Here is a 14,807-nt window from a genome sequence, read left to right on the forward strand (position 1 = left end):
GTCACCAGGCCATCAGAGTACCCCGAGTACCTGTCACCAGGCCATCAGAGTACCCCGAGTACCTGCCACCAGGCCATCAGAGTACCCGAGTACCTGTCACCAGGCCATCAGAGTACCCGAGTACCTGTCACCAGGCCATCAGAGTACCCGAGTACCTGTCACCAGGCCATCAGAGTACCCGAGTACCTGTCACCAGGCCATCAGAGTACCCGAGTACCTGTCACCAGGCCATCAGAGTACCAGAGTACCTGTCACCAGGCCATCAGAGTACCAGAGTACCTGTCACCAGGCCATCAGAGTACCCGAGTACCTATCTCCAGCCCATCAGAGTACCCCAGTACCTATTTGCAGCCCATGTCTCATAGAATATACGTTGGGATGTTTGCTTTCCAAAATGGGGTCATTTTGTGGGTAATTTCACTGTCCTGGTGGTCCAGGACCTTCAAAAGTGTGATGGGTAGGAATGAAATGAGATGTGTAATTTATGCTCCTAGAACGCCTGAACGTACTACTTCAATGTTCGGCCTCTCTATGTGGCCAGGCTGTGTAAAAGTCCTACACATGTGGTATCGCCATACTCGGGAGGAGTAGCAGAATGTGTTGTGGGTTGTAATTTTTGCTATATACATGCTATGTGTTAGAAATATCTCATAAATTGACAATTTTGTGTAAAAAAAAAATGCGTTTTAATTTTTTTCCACATATTCCAAAAACTTCTGGAAAAAAATTAACCATTCAAAAGACTCATTATGCCTCAAAGATTATACGTTGGGGTGTTTGCTTTCCAAAATGGGGTCATTTTATGGGAAATTCCATTGTCCTGGTACTCCAGGGCCTTCAAAAGTGTAATAGGTGGTTGAGAAATGAGATGCGTCATTTTTGCTCGTAGAACGTCTGAAGGTACTACATCAATGTTGGTGCTCTGTATGTGGCCAGGCTGTGTAAAAGTCTCACACATGTGGTATCGCCGTACTCGGGAAGAGTAGCAGAATGTATTTTGGGGTGTAATTTGTTGTATGCATATGTTGTGTGTGAGAAATAACCTGATAATATGACAATTTTGTAAAAAAATAATAATAATAAAAAAAAATCTTCATTTTGCAAAGAATTGTGGGAAAAAATTACAACTTAAAAAAACTCACCATGCTACTTACTTAATACCTTGGAATGTCTACTTTGTAAAAAGGGGTCATTTGGGGGGTATTTGTACTTTCCTGACTTGTTAGTGTCTCAAGAAATGAGGTACACCTGATGTACTGAAGGCCTGATCAGAAGTGATCAATTTTCAGCGATTGGCACCATAGTTTGTAGACTCTATAACTTTCACAAAGCCCAAATAATATATACTAATGTGGGTTATTTTTACCAAAGATATGTAGCAGTATAAATTTTGGCCAAAATGTATGAAGAAAAATTACTAATTAGCAAAAATTTATGACAAAAACAAAGAAAAAGGCATTTTTTTCACAAAATTTACATTTTATTTTATTTATAGCACAAAAAATAAAAAACTCACTAGTGATTAAATACCACTAAAAGAAAGCTCTATTTGTGTGGAAAAAAGGACGCAAGTTTCATATGGGTACAGTGTTGCATGACTGAGTAATTGTCATTCAAACTGTGAGAGCGCTGAAAGCTGAAAATTGGTCTGGTCAGGAAGGGGGTGTAACTGCACTGTATTGAGGTGGTTAAGGTAGGCTTGGGAAAAAGTACTATCTCTCTATTTTCAGTTCACAGAATCATATGTATTGGAAGAGATTTTTTTCTTTTTTTACTGATTAAGCTGGGGTTTACACAGGTGCAGCTCATAAAATTAGAATTTCATCAAAAAGTTAATTTATTTCAGTAATTTAATTCAAAAAGTGAAACTCATATTTTATATAGATGCATTACACACAGAGTGATATATTTCAAGCATTTCTTTCTTTTAATTTTGATGATTATGGCTTACAGCAATTCATTATCTCAGAAGATTAGAATATTACAAAAGACCAATAAAAAAAAGGATTTTTAATAAAGAAATGTTGGCTTACTAAAAAGTATGTCCATGTACAGTATAGTATGCACTCAATACTTGGTTGGGGCTCCTTTTGCATGAATTACTGCATCAATGTGGCAGGGTCGCAATCAGGCACTGCTGAGGTTTTATGGAAGCCCAGGTTGCTTTGATGGCATCCTACAACTCATGTGCATTGTTGGGTCTGGTGTCTCTCATCTTCCTCTTGACAATACCCCACAGATTCTCTATGGGGTTTAGGTTAGGCAAGTTTGCTGGCCAAACTTAATTTTATGAGATGCACCTTTATATTTTTATAAGGAGACTCCAGCTTGTGATACAGCAATGAAAGCATATTTAATAGGTACAGTGAAGCCCAGATTTTGTTTAACCATGCCCCTTAAGCCCTCCCCCACTGTTAATAGTCTGGCCACATGCACTGTTCTCTGACATGCACGCTCATGCACGCACTGCATTAATACTCCTCCTGGGGTAACAGACTGTCCCCTTCCAGCCATCATAATTGAACCACACCCATTTTTAAACCACACCTATTTTGTGCCACAATGTGCCATGTGCACCACAGGTCACTGTGCCCCCGAAATGTCCCACAGTATCAACTTCTAAAGTTGAGTAGTATGTTTTACCATTGGGTGCAATGTTACAGTTAGGGGAATTTTACCCTTCCAAGATATTCATAATATTTGTGCACATGATCGTATGAAAAGCATGAAAAGCATACTTTTCCACAGACCACGTTTGCTAATTTTTACAATTTATGTATTTAAATTCGGCAATGATTTCATAGGCAGTCCTTTAGCAAGTTAGAAATGTAATGAAATCAGGGGCCAAATTTTTGTTTTGATTGATAATTTTTGTAACTTACTTTTTCTCTAATCCTATACAGTTCCTTCTGACAGGTAGACATCAGCTCCTATTAGTGATATGTCAAATGACACTTTGGTGTTACAATTCTAAGCATGCAAATCTTTGATGTGCAAGATGTCAAGGGGCACACAGCCTCAGGGATCTTGCAAGACACTGACATATTTAAAAAAAATTCAGTTAAGTTTTGTTTCATTTCTTTCATGCTGCTAGTTTCTCAACCACCTATTACTGTGGAAAAAAAAAGAGTGCATTCACGTCAGCCTTCCTCGAAGTCCAATGTCACACATTTTAATAATGCCACGGGAAGGAGAGAGTGGCAAAAAAAACCTAAGGAACCAAGGAAGCCGGGTGAGTCTCAGCCCGAGATGTGTCAGCCAGGTTTGCCATCTCATGTTGATGTGTTGCTTCTATTGTTACACCTTCTTCTGTTGTTACATATTTGAAGCCCAGTGTCACACATTATAGAGATGCCACAAGAAGGAAAACAAAGGGTTAAAGTGACAAAAAATCCAAGGAAACGGGATGAGTCTCAGTTTTGCTATCTCATGTTACTGTCCTGCTTTTATCATCACACACATACACAGTATATACTGGCAAACCAGGAAGTGTGATTTCTCAATTTCTAAGTGTTGTTTACTGCCCTTTACCATAGGCAAAGTAAAATAAAAAAACAGGTATTACATAACTCAAATCAGCAAAAATCCAAAGTACAGTTTGAACGCGTAAAAGGTTCTTATGTATATACAGCACGGATAACTTTTGTGAACATGTTAAAGTATAAGTTCACCCTAAAACTAAAATCTGTAAATCTACAGGCTTTCACAATCTAAACCTAACCTATCTAACCCTGTAAAGAAGAAATCGCTATACATACATACATTTGCTACACCTTTTTTGAAAGTCCGGTCTCCAGCAGCAGAAGCTCTGTGCAGGAGACAGCCGACAACGGTTGTGAAATGCCAGAAAAGTGATGTCACCCATAAAGTTGCTATGAGACTTCCGTTGTCAGCTACTTCCTCTGCACCCGCCTCTACAGCGAAGCCGCTGCTGACAGCTTAGCATGGGACCAGAACGGCTTCAGAAAAGTTATGTATCACGATTTCTTCTTTACAGGGCTAGATAGTTTAGTTTTAGATTGTGAATGCCTGTAGATTTACAGGTTTTAGTGTTGGGGTGAACTTCTACTTTAATATATCAATAACTACGAGCCATTATCAGGAAAGCAAGCAGAAAAATCAAACTATACATATCCAGTACTCTGACAACATTCCTACCCAACTAAAACTGTAGGTAGAAGGAGCATCTGGAGTGAACGTGTAATATTGCCTCATCCAGAAGAAAAAAAGCAGAAAAGCTTCATTCATTCTCCTTATCAAAAGAGAATGGTAGAAATAAGCGCAGGGGAAAAAGATAGGAGGAAAAAAAGAAACAAAAAAAGGGGGGGGGGGGGAACAGGATAAGGCAGGATGGAAGAACCCAGTACCATCCATTCACAAGAGGTCCCAGGAACAACATTGTGGTGAAACAAATCTGCTATGAATGACTCAAAACCAGAAGAATATAAAAAATGTGACTAAACAGTCCACATGAGTGAATGAGATTTATTTTCATTCCATGCAATCATTTGTTCTAAATGTTCAATCTATCTAGTTCACAAGCACACGCAGCTAACGACAGTTTTTTTTAAAATTTGTTTATAGGATCCTGGCACCATAGATAACAGAGTAATGTGGGGTTTATTAGAGATTTTGTCTCCTACTAGTGTGTCGTGCAATTGCAGTATCTTGTACCAGAATGGGGTGATTTTAGGGCAGGTACATCAAAAATGAGTCATAGTGTCAGGAGCCTGCACACTTCTCCAAAATATCTCCGACACAGAGGAATGAATTTTATGTAAGACAGTGGGACAACGATACTTGAATGTTAACCTAAAAAATATAATTGGTTCAAAACTTTTGGTATATGAGCATCATCAGAAAACTCAATCTGTATAACTAAAACGTCCATCATTTTTCATCAGACTAACAATTTCTTCATATCTCTGCTTTTCCATCATAAGTTAACCAAGTGATTACATGAACATGCACATGTATTGTTTGCTCATTGATTATATGGTTGATATTACCTGCCATTTGTCACAGCATACCTGTACATTGTGGCAGACTTACTTCTCAGTGAGTCCTTCTCCTACAATGCAATGCCCACACTTCCCTGCAGCCATCTTCTCCTGCTCTTCTTCTGGGTCAAGAATCCTCTGTCTTTTCTAATGGCCAGCCACAGATGATATACTGCAAGTTATGCATGCACATGGGAGTTACTTCATCCTGCCAATCAACTCTAAGACCCCTTTCACACCAGGTCGTTTTGCAGGCGCTATAGCGTTAGAAATAGCGCCTGCAAAATGCCCCAAAGAAGCTGCACCATTGTGTGTAGTGTGAAAGCCCCGAGGGCTTTCACACTACAGCGGTGCGCTGGCAGGACGTCAGAAAAAAGTCCTGCCAGCAGCTTCTTTGGAGTGGTGAAGGAGCGGTGTGTTTACCGCTCCTCCACTGCTGCTGCCCATTGAAATCAATGGGGCAGCGCTGTAATGCCGCCGGCAAAACGCCGCTATTGCGACGTATTGCCGGCGGTTTTAACCCTTTTGCGGCCGCTAGCGGGGGGTAAAAGCGCCCCGCTAGCGGCCGAAATGCGCCGCAAAAATAAAAAAATAGCGGCCTTTCACACCACACCGCACCTTGCGTCGGCGGTAAAACGCCGCTATTTTTAGCGGCGTTTTACCGTCGGATTTGCGGCGCATTTCGGCCGCTAGCGGGGCACTTTTACCCCCGCTAGCGGCCGCGAAAGGGTTAAAACCGCCGGCAATATGCCGCAATAGCGGCGTTTTGCCGGCGGCATTACAGCGCTGCCCCATTGATTTCAATGGGCAGCAGCAGTGGAGGAGCGGTAAACACACCGCTCCTTCACCGCTCCAAAGAAGCTGCTGGCAGGACTTTTTTCTGACGTCCTGCAGCTTCTTTAGGGCGTTTTGCAGGCGCTATTTCTAACGCTATAGCGCCTGCAAAACGCCCTGGTGTGAAAGGGGTCTTAGCCCTTGTACACACGGTCGGAGAATCCCTCGGAATGTGTCCTATCGGACCGTTTTGTCGGATAATCCGACTGTGTGTGGTATGCATCGGACTGTTTCCGTTGGAATATCCGTCGGACCAAATTTTCCAACTTGCTGGAAATATTTTCCGAACTGGTCCGATCGGACATACTCCGATCATGTGTAGAGGATTCCGATCGGACCAAGTGCCACGCATGCTCAGATCAAATTCCTACATCAAAGCTATTGGCTACTAGCCTAAACGTAGTCCCATCGTAACGAAATTACGTCATCACGTTTTGAACGATCGGATTTTGCGACAACTTTGTCCGACTGTGTGTATGCAACAGTTTCGGACAAGATCTGTCGGACAAAATCTGACGGACAGAATCCGACGGATTTGGTTGTCAGAATCTCCGACCGTGTGTACAAGGGCTTACTCTAGGCATCTTTGCAGCTGCAATCCCAGCAGTTAATGTGCAAATAGAAAGAGCATTGTTAGCTGGGATGGAAAGGGAATTTTGTCAGAAGAGATATACAGAGGCTCTTATGCCATAAAAACCTACCAGTGGGTCAATGGTTGAGGGGCCCAAGTTAGTGTCCACACCTTTATAGTAGTAATAGGTCAAAGAGAATCTGTTACTTTTTAAAGATTATATTTATCATTCAGAAGACAGATTGTTATGGAACCATGGTATGTAGGAAAAGGAACACTGCAGGTGCAAGTGAGGTCAGAGGTAGGTTTTTGTGAAACATTCATTCATTTGATTTTGGACATAGATTATTTATATACATTGCTGACTGGGGCTGATGCTTGATTTAGTAAATTATATATATATATATATATATATATATATATATATATATATATACCAATTACTCATACAGGCTCAATTGGGGATTTATAAATGCATAGGAAGATATTTACTATTTCATTTTAGTCCACTTTAACCACTTACTGTACAACAAACTTGTACAACCCCCCCCCCCCCCTTTCTCCAAATGAGAAAGCTATGGAAAAGTATCAAGGCAACCTACCACCATCAGTTTCTTTTGAAATTGCTTGAATATTGTAGTGTGTATCAAGGAAATAACTTCTATCTTTTTCCTCCAGCTATATTTTTCTCTCCAACAGAGATGAAAAAACACAGATTTACAGAACAAGAGAAAGAAAGCAGAACTGTAAACCAACCCCCTTGTTTGAAACAGAACATGAGAAGTCATAACAACCAGCATGATCAAGTCTCAGCCACCACCTCTGCACCATTACTTGATGATCTTCAAACCGTCTCAGAACCAATGAATTTCAGGCAGTCTCCAAACTACACAAGTGATGACAGCTTTAATAGAATTCCAGAAATAAACACTGAAGATGATATAGAAAATGGAGAGTCAAGTAATAATGATGAATGTGATGATAATGTGTCTATTTCTGATAGTGTAAGTAGTGTGCCTTTGCCTCTGGGACCCCAGTCTTATGGTACACCACCCACTGATCACAATACTTGGAGAAACCACTTTTTAGAGTTGGATGAGGAAGCCAGCAGTGACAGTGAAACTGAGGAGTTTCCAGTCATACACAGACTAAACCATGACTTCATTGCAGAGACTACCAGAAACAGGTTGGATATTACAAGTTCTGTGAGAAATCCCAATAATCTGCCGCCCTTAACATCACCTAGAAGTTTGGGATTAAGGACAACACTTCAACAGGTTGATGACAGTTCCCAAAATAATGCTCAAGTTTCATTTCTTAATTTGAGGGATATGATTGAACTTCGAAGGATCGGAGTTGCAATAGCACCCCAAACTCAAGAACATAACAGGCAATCTCATGTGGCCGAGACCGCACTACCCCAACTCCATGATATTAACTCAAATACTAGGAATGTGCTGAACCACGAGTATAATTCTAATCCCCAAACAACTTTTAGAACAGAAGAGAGCAGAAACAGGACTACACCTAGCAGGGAAGTCTCTTCCAGATCGCATGTTGCTACTCTAAGACCCAGCCTGTCTTCCACAGCACCCACCATTACACTTCTGCATGAGAACCTTGATTTGATTGCTCATACAATCTCCATGCAGAGACTGTCTGAAAGGATTATCAACATGACACCAGAAAAAGAGAATGTAAAGCCCAAACCGGACCCTGAGAAGCTTAAAAAAATTCAGGAAAGGTGAGCAGGTTTCACATATCAGTGAAATTTTTTAGAAGATCAGCTGTTAAACTTAATATGCTCAAAAGTCCAAGATGTTTTTCCAGGGGAAATAAAATTGGACCGAAAGTCCCACAGGTAGACACAAAGGTCCTATCTTACATTTCACTGGAAACAGGAGCTACAATTTCAAATTTCTCTTGCTTCAGCACATACTGGTGACACCTAGAGAAAAATTTGATCCACTGAGATATGGCAGGCTTTGAGTGCTGTTATGTCTCAAGCATTGCACTGGATTAAATTGCCAGCTTTAAGTCAATGCCCACATATTACTATTAGGGTCCATATACAGTACATTAGTGGGCCACCATGATCTAAATTTGCAACCAGCTTCCTGCTCTTGTATGCCAGTTCACCTAATGCCCTGTACACAAAACCGGTTTTCCTGTCAGAATAAACTCTGAAGGTTTTTCCGACGGAATTCTGCTGAAACTGTCTTGCGTACACGCGATTACACCAAATTCCGACCTTAAAGAACGCAGTAACATACAACAAGTACAATGGGACTAGAAAAAGGAAGTTCAATAGCCAGTAGCCAATAGCTTCCGTCTCGTACTTGCTTTGTGTGTACAAGGCATTACTCTTCCCAGGCTGGAATGAGACATATCATAATATGATTAAGGCAAAGGAACACCTAATGTTGAATGTTTCAAGAAGAGGGTACTCAACCGGGTCATACTACTTACTTTATATATATATATATATATATATATATATATATATATATATATATATATATGTATATATATATTATAAACATTTTCTTAGGTTTTGTATATATGGTATACCAACTGCTATATTGTATTGCCATCTTATACTCTGGATAAAAATGGTATATGTATGTTAGTTCTGTAATGACTAGGGAGACAGATCAGATATATCAAGATTCATGGTATGGTTGTGTTTACTGGCAAAATGATTAAATAAAATACTGTATGTTTTAAAAAAGAATGGTGTAGAACAGACTGACACCTAATACTAACTACAGGGGTCAGCAAAAAAGGTCAAAGCTAAACTTATCCTCAAAGACCATTTTAAAGAGGCTTCTAGGCTCCTTCAGGAAAAAAATAAAAGTCATTAGTTCTAAATACTATAGCTGCTCACTTTTAATATTAGGGCACTTATCTGTCCAGGAATCCAGCGGTGTCCTTACTCGAGCCGATTTTCCAATCAGCTATCGGGTGCTGCCGCCGCCATCTTAGGTAAGGGAAGACGGAAGTGAAGCCTTGCGGCTTCACTGCCGGTTTCCTACTGTACATCCTTGAAGCGCGCTGCGCTTTGTGAATAGGCTAGCTGGGACGACAGGAGGGGGGATCAAACTTCCAGATGAGTTTGCCATGGCTAAGTATTCCGTAAGTGGGAGCGGGTAGCTGTCAAAACCAGGAGCCGCTGTCCCACAAAAGGTGGCATATGTGGCATTGGGGGGGGGGGGGGCAGACAAATGGAGCTTCCCCTTTTGGGTGGAGCTCCACTTTAATATATGCAAGAATTCTGTTCCAAACCACAGTCCACAGAATTTCTGCTTTTTTAAAGTAAATACAGTATATGACCTAAAATGTGCAGAAGTAACTAAAGATTGGTAGGGCACTATTATATTTTACCACTTTGATGAACATCAATGAATGATGCTCTAGCACAAGCCCCCCTCCCACTGACCATCCCTCTAACCCTAACACTAACCATCCTTCATTTAACTCCTTATGTGCATACAGACTGCTTCTGCGCTGGCATTACGCATAAAAATCAAGTTCTTGAAGTAGAGCTTAACAAAACATATTTTTTTCATCTTGGCTAGAGTAATGGAGGGTTATAACCCGGGCTGTTTTTTTTTTGTTTTGTTTTTTTGCCATCTGTGTCCCATTGGGAAGATTTCTCTTCTACTTCCTGTCCCACAGCCAAAACAGAAGGTGAGGAAAATCTTTGATGTCACCAGAACTAGTGCCTCAATTGGAAGGTTGCTATTGCTCTATAGATGACAACCCAATTTGGGATTTTCTTTCCGTTTCATTTCTGGTGATAACGGTAAACAGGATAAATAGGGGCAGGGGCACATGTAGCTTGAAACATGAACAAAACATATCCTTCTATAGTGTGTAATTGTCTCAATTAAAAGCACAAGTGTAATTTCCATTTGTTGCTTTGTTCCTCCTGCTGTCAGCATGAATCACTTCTGACAAGTTTTCCTGACACCAAGAGAAAAATGATAACGGGGAGCGATCTCCAGCTGATTGACAGTCTCAGCTCTGTTTCTGTGTGCTGTATGGAGGGGGGTGTGCCTCTTCCCTCCAATCAGCTCTCATAACTCTCCTCACTGAGCTCTGCAGCTTGTAACTACAGCTCTCCACTTCCATTTATTCTGAACTCTCAGAAAAGCTTATAAATTCTGCACTTTGAATGGATGTAGAAAAGTTTTGTAGGAGGATTTGTTTCATCTCTGTGTATCAGCTGAGGATAGTCCCTTCACTGGGTATATGTAAGGGTTTACAATCACTTTAAGTAATAAAGCTGGAATCCAGTGATTTGTGAGACTCATACTGAATTTGTGTTGCAGCAAATATGAATGATTTCAAACTACAAAAAGATAATGTAAAATACATGACCGAGGTTGGTTGTTACTTATTCATTGCAAAGTGATGAAAGTTTGCTTTATTTACGCAGATAAGTCTTCAGAGTTAATTTGTATTTTGTATTTCTATCCACATGTCCAGTTTACTAGAAGAAGACTCAGAAGACGAAGGGGATCTGTGCAGGATCTGTTTTACAGGAGACAAAACCCTAGAAAACCAACTTGTAGCACCTTGCAGATGTAAAGGGAGCTTGAAGTATGTGCACAAAGAATGCATGAAGAAATGGCTGCTCAGTAAAATTAAATCCGGTAAGTATGGAACAGTAAATTAATATGCTTGGTTTTATATCTTCTATGAAATAAAAATGTATTTTAACCACTTGACCTCCAAAAGATTTACCCCCCTTCAAAACCAGGCCATTTTTTGCAATACAATACTGCTTAATTTTAACTGACAATTGCGTGAACATGCGACGCTGTACTAAAACAAAATTGATGTTCTTTTTTCCCCAGAAACAGAGCTTTTTTTGGTGGTATTTGATCACCTCTGCGGCTTTTATTTTCTGCACTATAATCAAAAAAATATAAATTTTTTAAAAAAACTTTTTTTTACTTTCTGCTATAAAACATATCCAATAAAAAAATGTAAAAAATCAAATTTCTTCAATTTAGATACAATATGCTACATATTTTTGGTAAAAAAACCTCCCAATAAGCGTATATTGATTGGTTTGCGCAAAGGTTATAGCATCTATAAACTACTACAAACTATGGGATATATTTTTTTTTTTTTTTTTTTACTAGTAATGGCAGGGATTAGCGACTTATAGCGGGACTGCAATAGTGCGATGGACATTCTGACACTAATTGACACTTTTTGGGGACCAGTGACACAAATGTAGTGATCAGTAATGTGCACTACTGCTCACACTACTACTGGCACTGGCTGGTAAGGGGTTAACATCAGGGGCGATCAAAGAGCTAATTGTGTGCCTAGCCAGTGTTTCTGTGTGCTATGGGAGTTGCTTTTACCGGGGGAAGGCATGTCCCTACTTGACAAAACTTTGGGGTGGGGGGGCCGCAGGGCCCCCTTTCCCCAAAGAACCCCCCCATGTTGAGGGCACGCGACCTGGTACGGCTCAGGAGGGCGGGGGGCGCTCGCTCGTCCCCACCCCCTGTCCTGATCGGCCAGGCTATGTGCTCGGATAAGGGTCTGATATGGACTTTGGTGGGGTCCCCCCCAAAGTCCATATCAGAGCCGCGTTCAAAATGAACGAACTTTACTCTGTGTGTGGGCAAGTGCGTTCATTTAAAAAGTCCGGCAGGCTTCCGCCATAGTCCGGCGGGTTGTCCGCCGGACCTAGTCCGCGGGAAAAGTCTGGTTGTGTGTGGGCAGGTCCGCTCGTAAAAGTCCGGCGGACCTCTGCTGCAAAGTCCGGCGGGTTGTCCGCCGGACTAAGTCCACCGTACCAAGCCAGCCGGATAGTCTGGTCGTGTGTATGAGGCATTAGACAAATCAGAATTCACTGAAGCCATGTTTGACCTCCTTCTGACCTGCTTTAAGAAGCTTTTGCATTCCTATTGGCTTATATAGTTACATGGGGAGAAAAGCAGTTCTAACGTGCATAAAAGCCAGGCAGACCTGAGACTCCAGAAGAACATATGTCAGTGCTGCAGAACATCAGAAAAAAAGAAACTGGTAGATGGCCAAGAGCAAGCTCTGTGTCAGATTTAGGCTTCATGTCCACTACTTCATGTTTCACTCATGTAAACAGACGTTTAGGAGCAGTTGGGCATTTGCAGCTGCCCCTGAACTCTCCTCAATGTTATCTTATCAGTACATGTACACGGGGTCGTTTATAGTAATTTCTAGTTGAGTTTAGAAGCATTTTTTGGAAAGCAAAAAAATGCATTCAGGACGGATGTTCATAGGCATTTGAAATGCCAAACGCCTGTAACAGCTTGTAAACGCATGTATATTTTATTTTGCACCAACTTAAATACTCAAATCACCCTCCACTTTCTTAACGAAGAAGTAAACCCTGATGGGTTTTACTTCCTCTTTTTTCCCCTGCAAAGTAATAGCATAATGGGCTAGTATGCCTTGCATACTAGCCAATTGTGTTGCACTTACCTGCAAACGAAGCCCGCGATGACCCCGAGGTCCCCGCTGGTGGCTGCCTCCATCTTCTCCCCTCTTCCTGCCGGGGCTGTGGACTCCGGCTCTGACTGGCCAGAGTCGTGTGACGTCACTCCCACGCATGTGCACGGGAGCCAACCTTCACGGCAAGGGCCCTTTAGAAATGGCACGTTCCCTTTCTTCAGTGCGCATGCGCCAATGATGTCAGTGCAAGCGTATATGGTAAATATCTCCTAAACCATGCAGGTTTAGGAGATATTTCCAGTACCTACAGGTAAGCCTTATTATAGGCTTACCAGTAGGGAAAAGTGGTTTGTGCTTATTGCCATTTACTTTGAAGAGTTTTATATAACACACATAACCATTAATATCAATCTTTCCCCACAAAGAAATATTCCCACCACAGCCATGTGGAAACACACACATATAAACACATACTAGGTCACTTTCAAAGAATGTACACTGCATAAAATGACAGGTCTATGGCCTCAGTCCTTATGGCCCCATTCTGTTACAAGCTCACAGAAATCTTTGGAGACTTTTACCACCTTCTACTGTCTCCTTTATTCTCACTTGAAGTTCAACAAGCCAGAGATATGTTTCCTGCTAAATAAGCTGTCAGCCTTAGGAAATGTCTCTCAATTCATAATTCTTTCATACTTTAGGAGCTGCACTGAGTGCTGTAAAAACCTGTGAGATGTGCAAACAAAACACGGAGTGTAATTTTGAAGAATTTGATGTGGATGAGCACTACAGAAGACATCAGGAAACTCAGGTAATTCAGCATGATGGTAAAAAGAGAGGGGGCCCATACCAGCCATACCCATGGGACGCAGACAAAGCACATTCCTTTTTAATTCAGCATGATGGCACTGCCAGACATGAGTGCCACAGTTCTCACTAAGAACAGTTTATCCCCAGGAAATAGGAATGTTTATGGGATCTTGAAACTTTAATGGATGAATCAGCACTTAAAATACACCTGAGCACCTACAGTAGGTCTTGAGTGTATGTTCTACATAGGCTTCCACTTCTTAATGCAATTCTAAGTGCAACGCTGAGAGCTTGCACTGGCTAAAGAGGCCCTTGAACGGAACTAGTTAATGCTAGATGCAGGGCTTAGCTCAGAGTCAAAAGGCTCTCTGGGAACACCGAACACTTATTCTGAAGATTAACAAGGTTTGTGTGTGCTGTTTGGTTTCTGCTAGTATAGAAACGTTGTTTGCTCGCTCAGAGCTATATGTGGACACCAAATGCTTTCAGCCTTTTCCATTGTTATAAACAAGATCATGCATACATTCTCTTCTAATGAATAGCTTCATCGTCTGTCTAGAGGGGGGTTTGGGCATCCCCGTGTCAAAACTCAATAGCTCAGAGGGGGAAATAGCTGTACTAACATCTGATTGTTAGTACATCGGCTCCGACGTGAGCTGTCAGTTTGAGCTGCGGGTTGAACGAAACAAAAAAAATTGTGGCGTGTACGAGGCTATAGACATTAATGTGATACTGCAAGTCTTTTAAATGAATGACGAAAAATCAGCTTTCTGGTTTGAAATACTTTATTCCAGTTCAGGGGAACAAAAAGACATAATCAACTATCATTTGGTTGTACATATTGGTTTTGTTTGGTTTGATAGTGGTGCAATCCTTTTTTACATTGCACGTGCATGGTATGTCTTCTGCTATAGCTGTAAGGACCTGTATAGTTGTCAATTGCTCCTGAACTGTATCCACAACAACAATTGCTTTGTGGATGTATGTCTAATTTCTATGTATATCTTCAATATTTGCCGTTGTGTTAATTTATCGTTATGTTGAAATAACACAAACACAGATAGTTTATCCACAACTTACCATGTCTATATGTTTTTAAAAAAATGCTAAGTAATTGGCCAGTAGGCTAAGGCAATAGA

The 14,807-nt window shown here is 41.1% G+C and overlaps 1 protein-coding gene across 5 annotated transcripts in view; it reads left to right on the top strand.

Annotated features, from left to right (window-relative positions):
- MARCHF10 (membrane associated ring-CH-type finger 10) overlaps positions 1-14,807 on the top strand; it is a 78,933-nt gene that overhangs the window by 38,332 nt on the left and 25,794 nt on the right. For 2 of the 5 annotated variants that reach the window (XM_077460134.1, XM_077460135.1), the window contains exons 5-8: positions 3,095-3,232; positions 7,084-8,149; positions 10,897-11,063; positions 13,560-13,669. In XM_077460134.1, the coding sequence (XP_077316260.1) occupies positions 3,095-3,232; positions 7,084-8,149; positions 10,897-11,063; positions 13,560-13,669 (1,481 nt within the window). The remainder of the gene's footprint in view (positions 1-3,094; positions 3,233-7,083; positions 8,150-10,896; positions 11,064-13,559; positions 13,670-14,807) is intronic. The other 3 variants (XM_077460136.1, XM_077460137.1, XM_077460138.1) reach the window with 3 other exon arrangements.

This window comes from Lithobates pipiens, unplaced genomic scaffold (assembly GCF_037356315.1).
Source record: "Lithobates pipiens isolate NorthernLeopardFrog02 unplaced genomic scaffold, aLitPip1_a1.2 Scaffold_28, whole genome shotgun sequence".
In the NCBI taxonomy this organism is placed as follows: Eukaryota; Metazoa; Chordata; class Amphibia; order Anura; family Ranidae; genus Lithobates; species Lithobates pipiens.